The sequence below is a fragment of the Mirounga leonina genome, unplaced genomic scaffold (genome assembly GCF_011800145.1).
Source record: "Mirounga leonina isolate KUSES-001 unplaced genomic scaffold, KU_Mleo_1.0 Mir_94, whole genome shotgun sequence".
Lineage (NCBI taxonomy): Eukaryota > Metazoa > Chordata > Mammalia > Carnivora > Phocidae > Mirounga > Mirounga leonina.
The window spans coordinates 44,858,365-44,880,941 of NW_023270855.1; the positions used below are offsets into that span (position 1 = coordinate 44,858,365).

Consider the following 22,577-nt stretch of genomic DNA (forward strand, 5'->3'; position numbering starts at 1 on the left):
AAAATGTCCTCTGTGCAGAACAGGGGACCTGCATTGTGGAATCTTGATTTTATCCTCTTCTCAGTAATTGAGATAGATCACAATGACCTGGAGAAAAGATTAGATAATAGGGAGAAGAGATGAAGTGATGACACATATTGGGAAATCTATAAAATTCCCTATCATGATTGATTCTGGAACACTTAAATACTAAAAACGAATCCAGGTAATTTAGAATCATCCAGAGTGATAAATAGTAGAATGTGAAAGGGATAAGTATACCAATCTTGGGTAAATTAGTGTTAGGGAAAACTACCTACCTACCCACAGTCTCTACTCCTCAAAAACTAGGTGAAGAGTAATTATATTTCCTTAGGTTGCCTGTAAGCAATCTATTGCTCGTGCTGCTTGAGAAAGTACAAGCTTGTATCATTGTTTAGTGCCAATTAAAGTTTCTCTTTAAGATTTCAAAGGAGGGGCTCCTGGGTGGCTCAGTAGGTTAAGTGTCCAACTCTTGGTTTTATTTTTTATTATTTTTTTAAGATTTTATTCATTTATTTAATTGACAGAGAGAGACAGCAAGAGAGGGGACACAAGCAGGGGGAGTGAAGAGGGAGAAGCAGGCTTCCTGCCAAGCAGGGAGCCCAACACAGGGCTCAATCCCAGGATCCCAGAACCATGACCCAAGCCGAAGGCAGTCGCCCAACCAACTGAGCCACCCAGGCACCCTGACTCTAACTCAGGTCATGATCTCAGGGTCCTGGGATCAAGCCCCATGTCGGGCTCCCTCCCAGACCCCATAGAGGGAGTCTGCTTCAGATTCTCTCTCTCCCTCTGCCCTCCCCCTGTCTCTAAAAATAATTAAAAAAAAAAAAAAGGTTATCCTTTTTTTTTACTAGGCTGTAATTTTTACTAGGTCCATCACACCAATCCTTCCTATTCACTTACCTTGATACGTGTCTCTTTGGACTTCTCTCTCCAAAACATTCAGCATCTGTAGCACTCCCCTCTGCGTCCAACTGGAAGACCTTTAGGTTTGAAAACTAGAGCCCTGCTTACTGAAAGAAAGTAAGATATCATTGTTTTGTTTAGAGGAAAAATAGGATGGGGTGGTCCTTGGGGAAGAGATTCCCATTGGACAGTAACTTGACTATAGCATCATGGTCCAGAATCTGGCCCTCACCTTTGACACTAATGAAGTGCTTCAGAATCTGATGTACACTGATATCAAATTCACAAAATGATGTAGAAAACAGTCACTTTACTGATCTACAATGAAAAATTTATATGCTCAATGTCCAGGTGGTTGACACATTCTCTCTACTACAGAAAAACTATATGGGAACCAAATCATTGTCATGTTAGAACTGGAGAAAGAGAAATACTTAGATGATCTTAGTGGCATCAGACTTTGAAACCCTGATGCTCTGAATAAGGGCACAGAGAATCTGAGAACAGATATTCAGGTGTCACACATCAGCAACATCTTCCCTGGATGGTGCTGGAGACACTGACACATTACACATGAATGGATCCTCACTTTATAATATTTAGATAATACAGAAGGATATAGAATAAATTAGTCATTTTTTTATCACCATCCCACCCTACCCATACAAGCCCATTTCCTTCCCAGAGATTATCATTATTAAGTTTGGAGTATATTCACTCAGTCTTTTTTCCACATATTTTTATACATATATCATTTGATTCTCTCTACATAAAATTGTTCTATAGGTTCTGTGTTCCACTAAAGAATGTGTCTTCAAGATCATTTCTTGTTGGTACATACGGATCTATCCTGGCTAAGAGTTAGTTGGTATACACTGGTATCTCTGCACAAATTATCTATAGTCAGAGACTGATCTGATTGGACAGCACTATACTGCACTGGTTGTTAAATATATTGAATATTTTTCCTGAATGCATCTATCTAATGTATAAACTTCCAGGATAGATATTTCTGTATACAAAAATTAATGCCAGGTGGTTTAAATAGCTAAACATAAAACCAAAACTCTACCCACACTTTTATTTCCTTCATTTTTATTGTCTCAAAAAGTTTTTTTTTAACCATACAAAAAATGCATACTCATTCTAAAAAACAGTCAGTCCACAAAGGAAATTACTTGAAATCCTACCACCCAGTGAAAATACAGTTGGTTTTTTGATGACCTTTTCTTCTAGGCATCTCTCAATGCATACACACATACACAGACAAACATGTACATATATTATGCATACATATTAAACTAGACTGAATTCTTCAGGCCATAAATGGTCACAATCTATTCACAGAACTTCCATAGCCTAGGAATCCAGTTCATACAGTACTCTTCTTACTGAATTTAACAGATCCCCAAGCTCCATGTTGCCTTCTGATGCCCAGTAACAATGAAGTTGCTCTTACTTAGGCTCTTGTTCCAACAGAGCCAGGAGTGCATTCATATTCTCTGAGGAAACACTGAAATCACTTTTGCGATGGGTTGTCCAGTAATTTCCTCCCAGTTTTCCCACATCTGACGGCTACATCATTAGGCATTAGAGTTAGCAGTTCAGTGACCAGCTACCAGGTAACTGCACAGGGGGTAGCTATTTTTGCTACAGTTTAAGTACATGTGATATAAAATTAGTACATTCTCTGATCTGTCCTATAGCCAGTTACTCTGTTGCCTGCTTCCACAATGGGCCACACTCACTCTGATTTTAATAAGGTGGGGCTATTTCTGGGTGGTTCTGTATTTTCATTCTGCAGGGTTTAGGTGTAGTGGTCACTGGTGGGTCCCACTATAAGTCTGCCACCACTTCAGAATGAGCACCCCCGTAACAACCCATCTTGGGCGCTCTAGTTAGATTTCACTTACCCAGAGATAAGCTGTGAAGAACACAAGCAATACTGGTTTGTCTCCTGGGGGCTTCTCTCAAGGAAAGGCAGGAATCTGAGGCATGGAGGGAGGAGAAAAAAAGCACCTATAAATTGTCAGCCACTTCCTTCCTATTCTGAATTCAGAGGAACTCAGAAATAGCCAATCCCTAACCAAATAACGATTTTAAGTCTGAATGAAGAATATCATTATTTTCTTAAAAGAGTATCACCCATGGGGCGCCTGGGTGGTGCAGTTGGGTAAGTGGTTGAGTCTTGGTTTCGGCTCAGGTTGTGATCTCAGAGTGGTGAGATCAAGCCCCACATTGGGCTCCAAGCTCAGCCCAGAGTCTGCTTAAGACTCAATCCCTCTCCCTCTGACCCTCCCACATGCGCTCTCTCAAATAAATCTGAAAAAAAAAGTATCACCAATGACAAAAATCAGTGAGTGGGTTGTCTTCCAAGAGACCTGACCATGCACAAAGGAGGCAGGTGCTCCTAAGGACTATCCTGGGGTGAAATTTCCTCCCCAAGTGATAAAGTTGGAGGGGCGCCTGGGTGGCTCAGTCATTAGGCATCTGCCTTCGGCTCAGGTCATGATTGCAGGGTCCTGGGATCGAGCCCCACATCGGGCTCCCTGCTCCGCGGGGGGCCTGCTTCTCCCTCTCCCACTCCCCCTGCTTGTGTTCCCTCTCTCACTGTCTCTGTCAAATTAATAAATAAAATCTTTAAAAAGAATAAATTAAAAAAAAAAAAAAGATAAAGTTGGAGCCAAAGACCTCCCCAAACCGACTGGAAAAGCCATTGACTTCAAAAATCAAAAACTGGAGCTACGGTAGAGGACATTAGAACAAACACTGGCCTGAGTCAAGAAGTCTGGATTCGAGTATGGGCTTCGCCACTAATGTGTTCAATGACCTAAAGCTAGTCACTTGGTCTTATCTGTGATTTGTTTTCTATCTGTGAAATGGAAGTGGAAAGCTAGTACCAACATTCTGTGATCCTTTGATTCTAAAAACACATGGGAAAAGAGCAAAAGCCTTAAGTCCAGTCCATCTTTGATTGAGCATGGTTATTCATTTATCTGAAAAATACTAACTGCGCAGGTACTATGTGTCAAACAGTGAGGTCAGCTCTTCTGAGAACAGGCTGAGTCAACATTAAGGAAACTCCTTTCCAGTTATCTTACAATCAGAGGCAGAGGAATTTCAGGAAAATAAGACCGCATCTATGTGAAGCAGAATCTCCAAGAAAGGACAGGGGGAGTCTTTTGGAAGATGTTAAGGACCCCTCTTAGGAGGAAAGCTTTTAAGAACTCCCTCTGGGGTGCCTGGGTGGCTCAGATGGTTGAGCGTCTGCCTTTAGCTCAGGTCATGATCCCAGAGTCCTGGGATGGAGTCCCGCATCAGGCTCCCTGCTCCGCGGGAAGTCTGCTTCTCCCTCTGCCTCTCTCTCTCTCTCTGTCTCTCATGAATAAATAAATAAAATCTTAAAAAAAAGAACTCCCTCTGAACGGAAAGGAAAGAACACTATTAAAAGGCTGGCAACCAGTCTAATCCATCCCAATACACTGGCACCCCCTATTTGACACTGAACAAACTACTTATTTTCAAACTTACTCAACTTTAATATTCAGCTCAAATGTGAGCCACTCCACATGGGTAATTTTTCTTGACTTGCAAGACCCTTTCTCCTCGACATTCTCAAAGAACTTTACGTGGCTGTACTGTACAACTCCCCATTGTTTTGATGCTCTGATTACATTTTGTCTTATGGCAAGGGCTCTGGGGCCAGGACTCCCTGGGTTTGAATCCCTGCTCTAGATTTATGAGCCAAGTGATCTTGGGTAAGTTATTTAACCTTTCTGAGGTCGTTTTTCAAATGTTACATGGCGTAGATAACTGCTTCATAGGGTTGTGATGATGCATGAATAATACATGGGAAGTATTTAGAAAAATGCCTTCAATAAGTAGTATCAGCTGTTAAAGTACTGTTACTATTAGAGGAGAATAAAAGCTTAAAGGAAGTTGGTAACTCTCACATATAGTCATTCAACCCGCGCAACTTTGTCAAGTGGCAAAGCAAGGAATAGCATTTGCTTCTGGAAATCGGAGAACTGAAGCAATCAGAAGTTCGCTTCCTCCCTTAAGAACATACAAATGGAACCCAGGTCTCCCGACTCCCAGAACAGAGCTCTCGAACAAGCTTCTCCCTTCCCTCTTCAGGGCCAGGTGGCTCCGACCCCTCGCTCCAGTTTCCCGCGCTCCGGGAAGAGGCGCTGCGGCCGGCCGGCCCGGCTCCGGCTCCGAGACCAGCCCGTGGCCGCCCAGCACGCCCACTCGACACACACGGCGCTTCCCGAAGGCCTCCCGCTACACCTGGCGGCACTCGGGCGTCGGGGCGCCCCTGGCCGGCTCGCAGCCAGTCCCCTCCGCGCCGGCGTGACGTCAGCGGCCCGCGCCACGGTCAGAACACTGGTCTCCTCTCTAGGAAGGCGGGAGCGGCTTCATCTCGGTGCTTCCTCCCCGGCCCAGAGCTCCGGGGTTCGGCCCGACACCGGAGCCGCCCTTGCAGAAACAGCCCGCAAACCCACCTCACCGCGCTCCTGCCCAGAGTAAGGAAACAGAACTGGAGGGAGACTGGTGGCCACCACAAGGCGCTCTAACTACTCATTCTGCAACCTGGCCACATTATCTTCCTAAAAACTCTTCCATGTCCCTGCCTTTTGGAGGTCTTCCCAAGGGTTTCACAAAGCTGGCTTCAGACCTTCCTTACAGTCTCACCTGCCAGAAAATTGGCCTCTTCACAGGAACCCCAAACACCCTCTGCTTTAGGCTCTTTGTTCAACAACTGGCCCTAAGAACGTAAAGAGTTCTGTTTTCAACTTAAGTCCCAGATTATCAGCGTGTAAACCTGGGCAAGTTACTTACTTCTCTGTACTTGTTCGCTGACTTACAGAACAGAAATAAATAATGGCACCGAATTTCAGAAGGTTATCATGATGATTAAATGAGATTAATATATGTAATTACTAAGACCTTCCCGCACTTAAAAAAAGCTAAGTAAATGTTTGTCCTATCATGCTCCGCAAATTCCAGCTCCAGTCTTCTTTGTTCTGCATTGGCTTCAAGGGACCTTGCCAGCCCTCAAGGCCCTCATCTCCACTGCAGCAAAACTTCAAATCTTGCTGAGACTCACTCAGGGAATACTTGCACATACAGGCTCCTCTTTGACAGTGTATTCCCGGGATGAAGGCGTGGGTAGCAGGGTACCTGATCCACTTCCAGGCATTCTTACTGATGTGCAAGCTCTGGGAAATAGAGTTGTCTGCTTACCATATCCCTAGTGTACAATCCATAAGGGGCCCTCAGTAAATACTTGAAAAAATGAATGAGATGCAGCAGAGAAGTTACCTGCTCAAACTTCCAGACTGGCAATTTACCAAAATGAAGCCCCTTGAGGAGTCTGAAATTAGGAGTGGAGATGCCCCAGACTAAGGCCATCACTAATCCTGTTCAGCTAAAAGAGGACCCTTTGTAGAACTGTCAGCTGACATGCCAGGGAACAATAATGTTGAGCTCACCTTGCTTTTTACCAAGTGTCATATTCTCAGCACTTCTTTGGAATCAGATAGCAAGTTCTACCCCACCCCCACCCCCCTAACATCCCACAGGCCAGAGAGCCTAGGCCTAATCATTTTTTCCCTAACTTTTAAGCTTCAAAAAATCTAAATCAGCAGGCTCTGCTGTGTAGGAACTAACTCTAGAGTGGGGTACCCTAGGCAGAGCAATTTACTAGAAACATGAATCTGGGGCTTAACACAATTTGGGCTGAGCTTCTTTCAATGAGGTAGAAAAAGGATGGGGGACGGGGGTAACACTGGACACCAAAAACATTCCACAAAACTAAACCTTAGCCCTGCAGTGGCCAGTAGCTGAAGGGGAGTGAAACTGAAGACACCTGGGGTCAAAGCTAGACTTCTGCATTATGTAGGAAGGTGAAATCAAAATGCAAAAACCAACTTATTTCTCACACTCACACACAGGAAGGTCTGAGGGCAAAAAAGCTTTTTGGCCTAAAATTAGCTCCCAGGGGCGCCTGGCTGACTCAGTTGGTAGAGCATGTGACTCTTGATTTTAGGGTTGTGAGTTCGAGCACCATGTTGAGTGTAGAGATTACTTAGAAATGAAGTCTTAAAAAATGAGCTCCTCCCATCCTCACAAGCAGGGCAAGACTAGAGTCCTATGTGGTCAACTCTATAACAAACACAACTAAAGAGGCATCATGGAACAGAAATATGACCAATAACGAGAAATCTGAAGGAAAAGCAAGAAAGGACACAGGACTTTAAATTTCACATGACACTTACTAGCTGTGTGACCTTGGGCAAGTCCAACCACCTGTTTTCTCTACTGTTGTTTTGAGGATCTGATGTGGCCTCATCCCATGTCCTTCTGAAATCACAAATTAAATTTCAGCACACTGAGAATAAGCAACACATTCCAGTTCTTTATCATCTGGGGCCAAGGAAAGCCATGAGCTCGGGAAGTGCTTCCACATTGGGATTGCTAAACTCAATCGCTCTCCTGCCAGACAGGCATCAGGATTCAGCTCCTGCTTCTTACTTCAGGGATATTCCAGCTGACATAGTAGTGCTGCTACAGGGGCAAGCATTTGCCTCTTCCTGTTGACCCTGACATCAACGTATCTGAAAGTACTTTGTTAAACTGTGATGGGACATTTTGAATGGCTAATTTGTAACAAAACAAGGGGGTGTTTTGCTACAAAATATTACTTTTCCTTAAGGGGCCCTCTGCTTAATACAACCACACAATCTGTGTCTTGAGGAAACGTTCAGAATGCTTGCACTTGGCAAACACTTCATGGACACACTCATATCCTCTCCATACCTCCTTTCTGCTGGCAACTGTGGACCTAAGTCACAACCTGCAGGTAGGCGTGGAGAAATGTCTGACTCAGTGTTTTAGTTGAGCTCAGTAAATATTTACTGAGCACATTTGAAGTGCCAGGGACTGTGGATACAAAGATGAATAAATATCACATGGCCCCTGCTTTGACAGAGCGGATAGTTCAGTGGGAAGAGAAAGATTTGGAAACTAGCCACTACAATGTAACATAAATAAAATGAAGATAAGAAAATACAGAAATAAAAAACATGTGAGGTCAGAGACCGCTTCAAAGATGTTGCCTGAGCACACTCATTAAGTGACACATGGGAGCTTTCCAGGCAAGCAGAAGGCAGGCAGGCAATCGAGGAAATAGGAACAGTCTATGCAAAAGGTGCCAAAGTTGAGTCCAGCAATGGTACGGAATCACAGGAATTTGCACTATGGAACAGTGTGCAATGCAGGAAGGCAGCAGAGAGCGATGATGGAGGCATGGACCAGTGGAGGAGCTTTATCTATCTACCTATCTATCTGTCTATCTGTCTATCTATCTATCTATTTAATTTTTGTGGAGGAGCTTTAGATGCCTTTTAAGGGCCTCGGATATTCTGAGATAATAGAGCTGCCAGGTGTGTCTTGCAAAGACTATCCAGAAGAAATGTGAAAGACGGCCTCATGGGGCAAGCAACTGGAAGACTGGGAAAATAGGAAAATGGTCTAGGAAATAAACTGGGGAGTGGACTAAAGCAAAAGCGGTGGAGATGGCTTCCATATTTAGGAGATGTAAGCAGGATACAGTGGTTGCTTGGATATGAAGACTGAGTAAAAGACTGACCAAAAGCAATTCCAAGATTGGAATTGGGGGCCAGTCAGGGCTGGCCTGACTGGGCACTTGGCTGGCCAACAACTGGGAGCAAATATTTGCAAGTGTGAGACTATGGGATGAGGAGAGTAGCAAGATGACAAATTCCTTTCCTTCCTGTTTCCCCAGGAAGTGAAAATGGTATCAGACTCTTAGCCTGAGGATTAAAACGTTTTTGGATTTTTGGAAAATCTTTCTAACAAGAACTGAGAGATCTTTCATCCTTAGAGTTCCCATTTCCTCCTTAAGAAAACCCTCCCAATTCTAATCTCAACTCAAGAACTCTAACAACAGTAGTGTATAAATATTACTCTAAATACCTACATATCAGGAAGTTGCTAAAGTTTCTTGTGGGCACAGGTTGATTAAAATATATTAATTCAACAAATATTTATTGAACATTTACTGTGTGCCAGCAATGAATTCTGTAGTGTTATTTTCACTTAGAAAGTACAAATACATCAGTATTTCCTTTAAGTACTATAATTTTATCATGAACATCAAGTTTTAAGGGTTATTTTTGTCCATAAGGTATTAATTTACTCAATTATGAATTGCCCTGTGGCAGGTTTTGAGAATATAATCTTCACAGCTGCAGAGGAAGACAGTGATGTTTCTGCCACGTTCCTATTAATGGTAATTAATAGCTCAAACGAATGCTTACAAGATAGCCGTTCTGGAAAACAAAATTAATGCTGAGTTCTAGGTAACCAATCATTCCAGAATCAACGGACTTTGTTTTTTAACAGTCATTATTTTAAAAACCATATAAGCTTCAGGACATAGAAACTATTTCAAATAGCAAAGGCAATCCTCACCTCATCTCTCAGAGCTCAAGCTCTGAGTAGCAGTAAAGAACATGAGAGGGAGTAAAGAAATAAAGGAAAAATCATGCCCTTTCTCTTAAAAGAATAAAATACCATCATGGTAGCAAACTGTACTATCTCAATACTCAGGGACTTGAAAAAGAGGTAGTTCTCTCTAGAACACTTTCCAAATTTATTCCGTGAAAGTGTCTCCCTAGATACTCCTAACCTGCAGGGAAGGGTAAATATCCGAGAATAAGATAGTCCCAATAAAAATAGAAGTATCTGAAATTTAACACACCTGCTTAGAGCCACCAATGGCATAATTACATGAAGCCTAGGCCTCCCTGCTACAATGGCCAAGACGCTCTTAAGGACTGGTCCAGCAGCCCCAACTCCAGCCAACCTAAAAGGCTGTCTTCTCTCTTCACTAATGGTTTCTCCTCCCTAAACGTCAATTAACTGTTGTTTGGACATAGTTAATCCTGGTGGGTCTCTCTCCCCTGGACCCTACAAACCAGTGGCCCAAGCAAACTTTTAAGAGACAGGTGTACACCTTAGTCCAGGCTGGGATACGTAGGTGACCTGCTCAGTCAAACACAGGCTTCCTGCTCTGGGCCTCAGCACCAGCAGTCTAGCGCAAACCATTTTCCTCCTGGGTGAGTCAGTGTTCCTCCAGGACAAAGGTTGGCCCTTCTTCTTCCTGGCCCTCTGAGCAGATCTGACTCCCTTCCCACAAACTGGCATCATTCAAGATAAATTTCTCTTGACCTCCTACTTCCTTTTTGGCCCCAAATTGCCTTCCAGCTTGAAAGGATCAGGAAAGATCTCCCTTACCCTGAGAAAGCCTTCTTCTATCTGTAGACATCGGCCCAGTTCTTGCCACCCATCCCCTTATTTATTGAATGAATGAATAAGGATTCTTTGTTTTCCCTTATTTCCATCTCCCCTTCACGAGACCGCTTCTAACAGATGGCATGTGCAGAGCAGCCTCAGGTATTGGGAGGCTACTCAGCACCACCTCAGCTCTGCTGCTGCTTTCACACTGAATGTCTGGGGAAGCACCTCAGCCTATTGGCCAGAGAACACAGGTGGGACGCTGGGGCAGGAGTGCAGTAAGGGAAACACAAGTGCTAACTTAACAAATGGCACCTCAAGGCATGAGAGTCACAGGGGGAAGGAGGAGTGGCAGGCAGCAAGGATTTATCCGAAGAGCAAGAACTTCCTTTCTACCCTGTCTTCCCAGATGCCCAGCTGGAGTAGGCTCTGCATTCTCCAAGCTCCCGCCTCCGTAAGTGGAAATACTCTTCTGAGTATAATAGTCGATGTTCCTTCATCCTTCCCTCCAGAAACTCTACCTGCCCCACCACCTCCCGCCAGATTCCTAGTCACTCTTTCTAGAGAAGCTGTCATAACCTGAATGCCAGGGGTTATTCACCATTGTGAAGTTTCTGATGTCTGAAAAGGACTGAACTATGTCTGAAGAATTTTCCACATTCAATGCATTCATAAGGCTTCTCACCAGTGTGAATTCTGTAATGTTCACTAAGGTGTGCATACTTGCGGAAAGTTTTCTCACATTCACTACATTTATAGAGCTTCTCACCAGTGTGAGTTCTGTGATGTTCAGTAAGAGATGAGCTATGAGCAAAGGCTTTCCCACATTCTTTACATTTATAGGGCTTCTCTCCAGTATGAATTCTCATATGCTGAGTGAGGCAGGTATTCTGATTAAAGCCCTTCCCACATTCATTGCATTTATAGGGTTTTTCTCCAGTGTGACTTCTCTGATGCCGAATGAGGCAAATGCTCTGAATGAAGGCTTTACCACATTCACTGCATTTGTAGGGTCTCTCCCCTGTATGAATTCTCTGGTGCTTAGTGAGTGGGGTACTCTGAGTAAAAGCTTTGCCACATTCCTTACATTTATAGGGTTTTTCTCCAGTATGAATTCTCTGGTGTTTAATAAGGGATGGGCTCTGACAAAAGGCTTTGCCACATTCCTTACATTTATACGGTTTCTCTCCAGTATGAATTCTCTGATGCTGAGAGAGGTTTGCCTTTGTTTGGAAAGTTTTCCCACATTCATCACATTTATGGGGTTTTTCCCCAGTGTGAATTCTCTGATGTTGTATGAGATTTGAGTGTTTGCGAAAAGAAGAGCCACATTCATTGCATAAATAAGGTTTCTCACCAGTATGAATCCTCTGATGATGAATGAGGTGTGTGTTCTGATTGAATGCCTTCCCACATCTATTACATTTGTAAGGTTTCTCTCCAGTGTGAATTCTCTGATGTTCAGTGAGATGTGAATGATTGCGGAAGGAATTTCCACATTCATTACATTTATAAGGTTTCTCTCCAGTATGGATTCTCTGATGCTGAGTAAGAAATGATCGACATCGAAATGTTTTCCCACACTGCTCACATCCATGTGGTTTTACTCCGGTGTGAATTCTTTGATGCTGAGTAAGGAAGGAACTGCGACTAAAAGCTTTCCCACATTCCTCACATGCATAGGGTCTCTCTCCAGTATGAGTCCTCTGATGTTGGGTAAGGGATGAGCTCTGAGTAAAAGTTTTTCCACATTCATTACATTCCCAAGACTTTTTCTGTGTAGAGAGAGTTGGGCATTTACTTTGGTCTGAAATCTCATTAGTGTGTATGCTACTTGTCTCCCACTGATGTAGGCTCTCTTCTGTAGAAACCCTGAGATGTGTAACAAAGCTGGAGGTCAAGAGCAAGCTTCGCTCAAAATTATATTCTTGGCTAACTGTTTCAGGAGATGCTTCCTTGTGGATAAAAGTTATTTCCCCCAAACCTCCTTCTTGAAAAAGGCATGGTCCAGAAACCTCTCCAGAAGGGTTTTCCTTCATGCTCTCACATGCATATTTTTTTTCAAATATAGAATCCTGGTTTGCATCCTCTGGTAATCTCTTTGCTACTATCCCTGGTGAATTAATTTCAGAGACATCCTGCTCTGGAACAGACCTGTCCATCAAATCTGAAAGAAAACATCAGAATGAGTATCTCTTGTGCAGGACAGAGTGGAAGTCCCTGAGGTTATAGGGGTCTAATTCTGACATATCTCAAGAATGGCATATAAACAAGGGCCAATAAAAGCTAGTGGAGCAAGTAATTTAATTATAAGTGGTGGAAGAGATCTGTATCAGGGTAAGGTTCACCATTAATAAGGAACCCCATGGAATGGGCATCTACAGACACTTAGGAAGCCAGAGAACCAGAGACAATAGAAATAAAGGGAAAATAACAAACAATAGCAAGCTAAGATTAGGTCAAGAGAAGAAACATGGACACTGGGAGAATGTAAAAGTAAATGCTGGAAATGAGACAAAATGAATACTGGAGAAAAGTTGGCCCCAGGAGATGCTCACCCACATCTGCCCCCAACATCCCTAAAAGGGTAATTTTATTTCCTGAACTTCAGTCATTTTCTCTTGTAAAATTTCCAAAGCCCCGCTGTTTCTCCCATTGGTTTTCCCTTGCTCACTCACCTGGACAAACCTCTCTTCCAAGCTCTCTCTCTTCAGCTCCTTGCATATTCAACATCCGCAAATCTTTTCTTTGTTTTGATTGGAAAACACTTCAGAGTTGGAAAACTGGGAACCCTGCTCATAGGGGAAAAAAAGGTGGGGAAGGGGATATCACTGTCCCAGTAAATAGGAAAATGAGAAAGAACTGTTGCCTAGGGATACTATCTAATAATTCACACAAAACCTGTTCGGATAGCAATGTGACTGCATCAGCAAAAATCATGATTGGCTTCCAGCCTTCTAGCTTCACAAATTCCATTTGTCAGCTGTGTAAAAAGTGATAGCCAGACTGATATACTAGCAAACACTCAAGCGCTGGATGGATAAACCAGAATGTTATTTATAATGATAAAGATACCTATGAAGTAGATAAAAGTATTCATGTCTTTATACAACAATCTATATGAAAGGTCAATTAACATAATCAAAAGTTGCATAGGGAGGGACGCCTGGGTGGCTCAGCTCGTTAAGCATCCGACTCTTGGTTTCGGCTCAAGTCATGATCCTGGGGTCCTGGGATCAAGCCCTGCATCGGGCTCCATGCTCAGTGGGGAGTCTGCTTCTCCCTCTCCCTCTCCCTCTGTTCCTCCCCTATTTGCATGCACATACTCCCTCTCTAATAAACAAAATCTTTTTAAAAAAAAGTTGCATAGGGAAATGGCCTCATAGCAAGGCTAATGCATTAAGTTTGTTCCACCCATCTCCACTATATGCCAAGGAGGTGGACAATAGTTAGGGAACTCTATTTGTACAACTTAGAGACATACTGATTGCCCTTTCTTCTAGGTGTCAGATCAACTAAACAGTTTTTCTTCAGACACAGCTCAACATTAAGAGTGCAGGTTGCAGTTTAAAAAAGAAAAAAAAGGGGCGCCTGCGTGGCTCAGTTGGTTAAGCATCTGACTCTTGATCTCATGAGTTCAAGGCCTGCATTGGGCTCCACGCTGGGTGTGGAACCTACTTAAAAAACAAAACACAACACAACAAAACAAAAAACACTTATATTGTGAAAAAATTTTGACTTACAAGAAAGTTACACAAAATAGTACAGAGTTTCTGGTGTCTGGAATGTTAAATCACAACTGTTCATCCAAAAATGTCTCTCCACATAACCCTGAAGTGAGAAGCAGAATCGGCAGCATTATTTCAAGGAAAAAGGAAGACAGAAAGATGATTTTACCATAGCAAGAGCTCAGAAGGCATATAAGAATGGCATGAGTCTGCTGAAGTACGTTAATAAGGCTGGTACTATGGGCTTCTCATCAAAGTCTGCGCCTCTGTGTTGAGTTTTAAAGGTTTAGGAGGATCCTATCTGGGAGGCTCCTGGGTGGCTCAGTGGGTTAAGCATCTGACTTGATTTCAACTCAAGTCACGATCTCAGGGTTGTGAGATCAGCCCCGCATCGAGCCCAGCGTGGAGGCTGCTTAAGAATTTTCTCTCTCTCCCTCTTCCTCTGCCCCTGCCCCACCTATAAGCATACAAAGAATCCACCACACAATCCTACAGAAAACCATGAAGTAGAGTGGGGTTTCAGTATAATCAGAGTTAGACAGTGGACAAAAAGTCAGACATGCCCCCACCTGCCTAGAACTTACATTACAGCTGAACAAAGACATTAAAGTGTAGTTACAATTATGGGAATTACAAAAGAGGAAATATGGGATATGGGAACGTAGAGCAGAGGGAACCTAATGTAGTCTGAGGAAGAAAGCCTCCCTGAAAAAGAGGTAAATAGGAATTAAACAGGTGAAGACAGAAAAGAACATATCAGAGATATGAAACAGAATATACAAAAGGAAACAAGCTCAGTATTTTGGAAAAATTAGAGAGATCCAGTAAGACAAAGTATTAAGCACCAAAAATAAGACATGAAGCGAGGCAAGCGAAAGCCAGATCAAATACAACCCTGAGAACCATTTTAAGGAATTTACCTTAAAGTGAGTAGAAAGCCACAAAAAGAATATGAAAAGGTTTGGGGGGGAAAGTGACATGAGTATATCTGCTGTTTAAAAAAAAAAAAAAAGAAATCCTTCTGCCCGTAGCAAAGAAGGAAACTATGAATGGTGGAAGGTGGGGAGGCAAGGTGAAGGCTGGAAGACCCCCTGGGAGGTTGTTTCAGCAGTCCAATAAGGAGACTGGACCAACTAAGAGACAGAATCCACAGGATTGGATGAATATTGGGGAGAGGTGTGAGGGAGAGGGAGAAGTCAAGATAATTTGCCGGTTTGGGGCTTGAGTGATGACAGCAACCTTTAGATAGAATGGGAACACTGGTTTAGGGAGAAAGAAGATACATGTAGTTTTCAAATATCCAAACAGGAAGTAGGCATACATATCTGGAACAGAGGAGAGAGGTGTCATGAAGAGAGTAATTAACATCCTGGGAGTAACAGATAAAAACATCAAAGGAGTGTGGCTAGGAAAACCTCAACAACGATTTTACATATTAAAAGGAAGTTTAACTCTGGCTTCTGATTTTAGAGATTACTAATCCCTGAGAGAAATAAATAAAAGAATTTAATGTGATAAAATTGGCATTACTAGTCATAAAAAATTAATTATTTAAAATTATGTTGGAACTGTTGCTTAACTACCTGGAAAAAACACTTAGTGAGATTCCTACCTCACACCATACACCAAAATAAATCTAAACTGGTTAAAGGGTTAAATACAAAAAATGAAACCACAGGGGTGCCTGGGTGGCTCAGTCGCTGGGTGTCTGCCTTCGGCTCAGGTCATGATCTCAGGGTCCTTGGGATCAAGCCCCGAGTCGGGCTCCCTACTCCACGGGAAGCCTGCTTCTCCCTCTCCCACTCCCCCTGCTTGTGTTCCCTCTCTCGCTGTGTCTCTCTCTGTCAAATAAATAAATATTTTTTTAAAAAATGAAACCACAAAATAAAATATTACGAAATGATTGACTTTAGGGTTAGGATTGGCTTTTCTAAGCAATATGCAAAAAACACAAACCACAAAGGAGAAAACTGGATAAAAGTTCTGATCACAGAAAAGCAACAATCTCTCTATCCAAAATACAAATAAAATTAAATGACAATCTAAGAAAAGTATTTTTTATTGGGGCACCTGGGTGGCTCAGTCATTAAGCGTCTGCCATTGGCTCGGGTCATGATCCCAGGGTCCTGGGATTGGGCCCTGCATCAGGCTCCCTGCTCAGTGGGAAGCCTGCTTCTCCCTCTCCCGCTTCCCCTGCTTGTGTTCCCTCTCTCGCTGTGTCTCTCACTGTCAAATAAATAAAAATTTAAAAAATAAAAAAAGTATTTTTTATTTATACATCAAGGAGTAAGTAGATGAACCTAAAGCCTTCTTATTAGAGTAAGGGAAAAAGATGAATTCATAAAAAAATAAGAAATACAACACATAGAGCAAAAATTACAAAAGGCCAATAAACATATCAAACAAAGTACCATCTTGGTGGTAATCAAAGAAATGGAAACCAAAAGAATAAAGAATCTATTTTTATATCAAATTGGAGACTTTTGGGGCACCTGGGTGGCTCAGTTGGTTAAGCGGCTGCCTTCAGCTCAGGTCATGATCCCAGGGTCCTGGGATCGAGCCCTGCGTCGGGCTCCCTGCTTGGTGGGAAGCCTGCTTCTCCCTTTCCCACTCCCCTGCTTGTGTTCTTTCTCTAGCTGTCTCTCTCTCTGTCAGTTAAATAAATAAATAAAATCTTAAAAAACAAAACAAAACAAAAAAACAAATTGGAGATTTTCTTTTAAGTGTTAAAAGTCAAGACTGGCAAAGGTATGGGGAAAGAGAGCTTCTCATACACAAGCAGTGGGAATGTAAACTAGTATCATCCTTCTAGAGCTAATCTGGCAATATACATCAGGTTTTAAAGTTGTAAGTTGAGTTGCAGTTGGAATACTGGGATCATCATTTTGTGAGTACAGGACCTCAGAAAAGAATACCAAGTATATACAACACCTACAGTGTATCTCAGAAGATTCTCAAAGTCATCAGGATGCCTAGAAAATGCCTATATTCTTTGATCTAGTAATTCTATTAGAACTTTCTCATAAAGAAGTAACATCTCAGGGCACCTGGGTGGCTCAGTCAGTTAAGCATCTGACTTTTGATCTCAGCTCAGATCTTGATCTCAGGGTCGTGAGTACAAGCCCCAAATTGGGCTCCATGCTAGGTGTGGAGCCTACTTTTAAAAAAAAAAATAACTTCCCGGGCGCCTGGGTGGCTCAGTTGGTTAAGCGACTGCCTTCAGCTCAGGTCATGATCCTGGAGTCCCGGAATCGAGTCCCACATCAGGCTCCCTGCTCAGCAGGGAGTCTGCTTCTCCTTCTGACCCTCCCCCCTCTCATGCTCTCTCTCTATCTCATTCTCTCTCTCAAATAAATAAATAAAATCTTTAAAAAAAAATTTTAAAAAATAAAAATAGGGCGCCTGGGTGGCTCAGTTGGTTAAGCGACTGCCTTCGGCTCAGGTCATGATCCTGGAGTCCCTGGATCGAGTCCCGCATCGGGCTCCCTGCTCGGCAGGGAGCCTGCTTCTGCCTCTGATCCTCCCCCCTCTCATGTGCTCTCTCTCTCTCATTCTCTCTTGTCTCAAATAAATAAATAAAATAAAATCTTTAAAAAAATAAAAAATAAAAAAAAATAAAAATAAAAATAAAAAAAAGTAACTTCCCAAAGAAGAAAAAAGCTGAACTCTTTTGTTACCTGTAAAAAAAAGACCCTGCAATGTTGTTGGGAAACACAATCTTTCTACCAATGGACACTGAGGCTTAGCAAATTATGGTACTTCCTCTTGGTGGAAATTATATAGACATTAAGATAATTAAAAATGAAAATATGTGATCATTTGGAAAAATACTTATACTTAATATAAATGAAAAAAATGGAGGATATTAAAATTTAAAGTACATCATAACATCGCATATGTATGTTAAAACATGCTTTCTTTTTTAAAAACTAACTCTAATCTTAAGAATATGTAATATGGGGCGCCTCGGTGGCTCAGTTGGTTAAGCGACTGCCTTCGGCTCAGGTCATGATCCTGGAGTCCCGGGATCGAGTCCCGCATCGGGCTCCCTGCTCAGCGGGGGGTCTGCTTCTCCCTCTAACCCTCTTCCCTCTCGTGCTCTCTGTCTCTCATTCTCTCTCAAATAAATAAATAAAATCTTAAAAAAAAAAAAAGAATATGTAATATGGTTAACATAAGAATATGTTAACCGTGACCATCTCTGGAGAATAGGATTATGATAAACTTTTGTGTTAGGGCCTATTTTTCTGTAATGTTTCAAAGTTTTCCTGTAGGAATAAATAGCTTCTGTAATCAGAGAAAAAAAAATGAAAAATTACGATCAGAGATGGGCACAGAAATGTATGTACAAAGATCACACTGTTACTATAATTGTAAAACAAGCAAATAAACATTGATGGCAAATCAATGATATTTTGTAACTATTAAAAATCATGTTTTCAAAAGACATTCATTAGAAAATACAGAATGTTAAAATAGAATACAAAATCAAAAATCAAAAACACAAGAAACAACAAGTGTTGAAGATGATGTGGAGGAAAAGGAACACTTGTGCACTGTTGATGGGAATGCAAACTGATGCAGTCACTGTGGAAAACAGTGTGGAGGTTCCTCAAACTGTTAAAAATAGAACTATCCTACCACCCAATAATCACATTACTGGGTATTTACCAAAAAAATACAAAAACACGAATTCAAAGGGATTCGTGCGCCCCTATGTTTATTGTAGCAGTATTTACAATAATCAAATTATGGAAACAGCCTGGGTCCATCAATAGATAAATGGATAAAGTACATGTGGTATATATACACAATGAAATATTATTCAGCCATAAAAAAGAATGAAATCTCGCATTTGCAAAAACATGGATGGAGCTAGAAAGTATAAAGTTAAGTGAAATAAGTCAGAGAGAGACAAACACCATATGGTTTCACTCATATGTGGGATTTAAGAAACAAAACAAACAAGCAAAAACAAAAAAGAGATAAAGCAAGAAACAGACTCTTAACTACAGAGAACAAACTGATGGTTACCAGAGGGGAGGGAGGAGGGGGGACGGGTGAAATAGGTGATGTGAATTGGAGTGTTCACCTGTGATGAGCACTGAGTCATGTACAGAATTGTTGTCACTACATTGTACACCTGACACTAATATAACACTGTATGTTAACAATACTGGAATTAAAATTAAAAGCTTTTAAAAAAGGAACAAGTGAAGATTACATAAATTTGATTTTGGAAAAATTATTTAAATGCCTGCTTGATTTTGATGTAAATTCTGGTTAAGATTCACTCTGCTGGTCTCCTAGGTATCATGAAGTCAAGGGGCTTATCTATCTTGTTCACAAAATTCCCAGTGCTATCACAATGTCTGGTTCTCAATGATTACAGAGGAAGATGATTACTGCTCTGGGATGGGGTGAGGCTGGGACAGAGGAGAGGAATCTGGCAACTTCACAAACTTTTGTGTATGGGCACTGGAGAACTTTCTAGTCAATGAATCTGCAGAGAAATGAAGCACATAATTCTCAGGGCTCCTGCCTTAGCTCACAAATGAAACTAATAATCTAAAATTCCCAAAGACACATCTTTTAACTCTGCTACAGTAAAGGCTCACGTACATATTAACAGCTCTCAAAATCCTGGCTCTCACTGGCTAATTGGAACAATCTGGCTTGATATGTAGATGTAACGGTTGTTAAATAAGAGCTATACTCTGGAAGAACAGACCTTAAAAAGATCATTTTGGTGAGCTGCACAACTAACCCTCAGCCTTGCAGCGTGAGGTAACAGGATGAATGTATATATTTGGGTCTTTCACATCTTTAATACAAGAGGTAGTTTTGTGGGAGAATTTGCTTCTTTAAACATCCTTTTTATGAATGAATTACACCTTTTCCTTCTCAGGACTTAGAGTTCCTTACCCTTTGTTTTCAAAGAATATCCATGAGAAAATACAGTATGGTAAAACAGAATACAAAACACGAAAATAAAAAATATGCATATACAGCACTAAGTAAACATTCAATAAACAGGAACTATTGTTAATACGTGGATATATACAAAACACACACAAAGAACAGAAGAAATCCACCAAAATGTTAACACATTGATCCCTAGGTCATTTAATGGGTTACTTTCCTTTGTCCTTCATACTCATCTATATATTTCACTTTCCCTACAATAACCATGTATTACTTTTATAGTTAGAGAAATAATCATGTAAAAAATGACAGTCCTTGCTCACCGGTTTCAACAACCAAAAAACCAGAAACAAAAGCAACAACAACAACAAAAATGCCAGATCCAATAAATATGGTATTGGCCTCTCATTCGAGTAAGATTAAAGTGGCCTGAAATGGGAATCAGGAAATTGCTCTGTCACAGCCTTTGTGAATGGGCCTACATGACCAGCTATTTATCTGAAAAAGCTGACAAATTAGATAACATCCATGGGGGAGGGGGGGAGATAATATCCATGAGTCCTTTCAGCTTTAACATTCTGTGACTCCTTACCTAGAGGGGTTAATTTAGTAAAGCATTTATAAAGATATCTGCCCCATGGCAGGCATTCCACAGGGGTCAGGCATTATTATGTTTGATACTAAAATCTACGGAGAAGAAAGGACGTATTGGTGACAAACCTCTCCTCCAACTGTGGATCATCTGAGCTGTCAGCAATTTATGTCAAACTGCAAACTTTTTCTGTAATGGGCTAGAAAATCAATAATTTAGGTTTCATGGGCTATATGGTCTCTCTCTGTCACAACTATTCAACTTTGCCTCTGTAGTTTGAAGACAACTAGACAAAATGTAAACAAATGAGCTTGGCTGTGTTTCAGTAAAACTTTTTTTTTTTTTTTTACAAGAACAGGTGATAGACCAAATTTGGCCTGTGGGCCATAGTGTACTGACCCCTAGTCTATAAATTCCCCAGAGAGGAAGGTACAGGTTTTTCCACCAATGCCTAGTGTAGAATAATCTGATTGTCAGTGATCTTAAGATGATAAAAGGATCTGTATGAATCCAGGTTTGCGGGAGAGATAGGCATTATGGTGAAGGGTAAAAGGAAAAAGGAAAGAAGCTTTTAATAGCTTAATCCTGTTAAGAATAACAAGGAGCTAGCTCTCTCCTCTTACCTTGTAAGCTTTCTCTTCCCTGCCACCTCCTTACCTCTCAATAATTAGCTAAAGGATTATGGGTAAGCCAGGTGGGATTTTTCACGAATCTGAAACCACAATTCCTTCAATAAGACCATACTCAAATGTACTCCTCTCTGAAGCCCTTCTGGGGCTTGTCAGTTGGCCAAAAGTAACATACTCATCCAGGCTGCAGGACACACTGGGCCTCTCTCTTCTGCAGCCTTGGGTCACTAAGTAGCAACGTGTCCTTAGTCATCTATCTATTCTCTCCATACCTCAATATCCTCATTAAAAACTACAGATAATACGTTGTTATGAGGGTTAAATAAATTAGCCCAACTGCTTCAAAGAGTGCTATTTAGCACTGAGTATAGTTTAAATTATCACCAAAAAAATCTGCTCACATATATACCTTCCATCACTACACTGGAAGCATCTCCCCTTTGGCAGGCTCCAACGTCACTCATTCTGTAGCCCCGCCCCTGAGTTCTGCGTACTATTTGGCAGGTTATGCACAGTAAAATTTTGTTGCAAGACATTAACGTTTCCGTACGTGCTATCACATACATGCTGTCAACTGAACCTTGTAAAGAAAGGAAGGCAGGGACCACCAGACAGTCCAACTTTAGAGATCCAGCAGCAGCCTCTGTATCCTCAGGAATTACATACTCAGACACTCGAGACTCGCCACCTAGTGAGCTTTATACTACTGCCGGTTCCTCGTACGACGGTCCCTAAAAACGTTTCTGAGCTGCACGATTAATTGCGGGGGAGCAGCTGGTATCCAGACCGAGAACTCTGAGCCCCGGGACTTCGTTGCCGAACACGGGTCCTAGCTCTGGATCATCTATCCATCTATCCATCACGCAGTCATCACTCATTCGTTCATTCACTCCACCATCTTCTTAGACGCCTGCTCCGTGCCGGGCCCTGGGCTGAGGCCGCTGGGAGTTCTGGGCCGCAGGCGCGGACAGCAGTCCGAGGGAGAGCGGGGCCGGGGCAGGCTTCCTACACAAGCCTGCTGCCCAACGTCCCAGCCGAAGGCGCCCGGGGCCACCCCTCTCCCCTCCCTGAGGCCCCGCCCGCTCACCGTGAGGTCGGGGGACTCCCCGCGGGGTGGCGGCTACGGTCCCACAGGTGCGCGCGAGCACAGGGCACAGGCTTACCCCCCGCCCCGCACCCCCAGGCCGGAAAAGCAGTGGCGCGGCCGGTAGTGCGTCACCAGCGGCTCCACGCCCCTCGTCTCCGCATCCTTCTGCCGCTTCTCTAGGAAGCGGGAGGAGAGTCTCGACGGGGTCCTCCAAGAAGGCGATCCCGGGGGCCTGCTTTGCCTCCACACCCAGCCGAGTGCCTGAGGTCCCATTACCTTTGCCCGCAACAGAGGGACTACCTTATCCCTCAGGAAAACTGTAGATGGGGTCGTTAGGGTCGGAGAGAGTGCTGGGTAGGAGT

The 22,577-nt window shown here is 42.4% G+C and overlaps 1 protein-coding gene across 10 annotated transcripts; it reads right to left on the reverse strand.

Annotated features, from left to right (window-relative positions):
* Window positions 1-2: 2 nt before the first annotated feature.
* Window positions 3-22,537, reverse strand: ZNF502 (zinc finger protein 502). 10 transcript variants are annotated; one of them, XM_034998159.1, is made up of 7 exons: window positions 13,998-14,998; window positions 12,933-13,046; window positions 11,612-12,421; window positions 7,212-7,296; window positions 2,844-2,918; window positions 928-1,037; window positions 3-87 (listed from the first exon to the last, which is right to left on the reverse strand). In XM_034998159.1, coding segments are annotated over exons 2-5 (951 nt in total). In that variant the 5' UTR covers window positions 12,988-13,046; window positions 13,998-14,998; the 3' UTR covers window positions 3-87; window positions 928-1,037; window positions 2,844-2,917. The 10 variants fall into 10 exon arrangements, with proteins under 10 accessions (XP_034854050.1, XP_034854049.1, XP_034854044.1 ...); XM_034998158.1 differs by having other exon boundaries at window positions 11,024-12,421; XM_034998153.1 differs by having other exon boundaries at window positions 10,940-12,421.
* Between the last annotated feature and the right edge of the window lie 40 nt (window positions 22,538-22,577).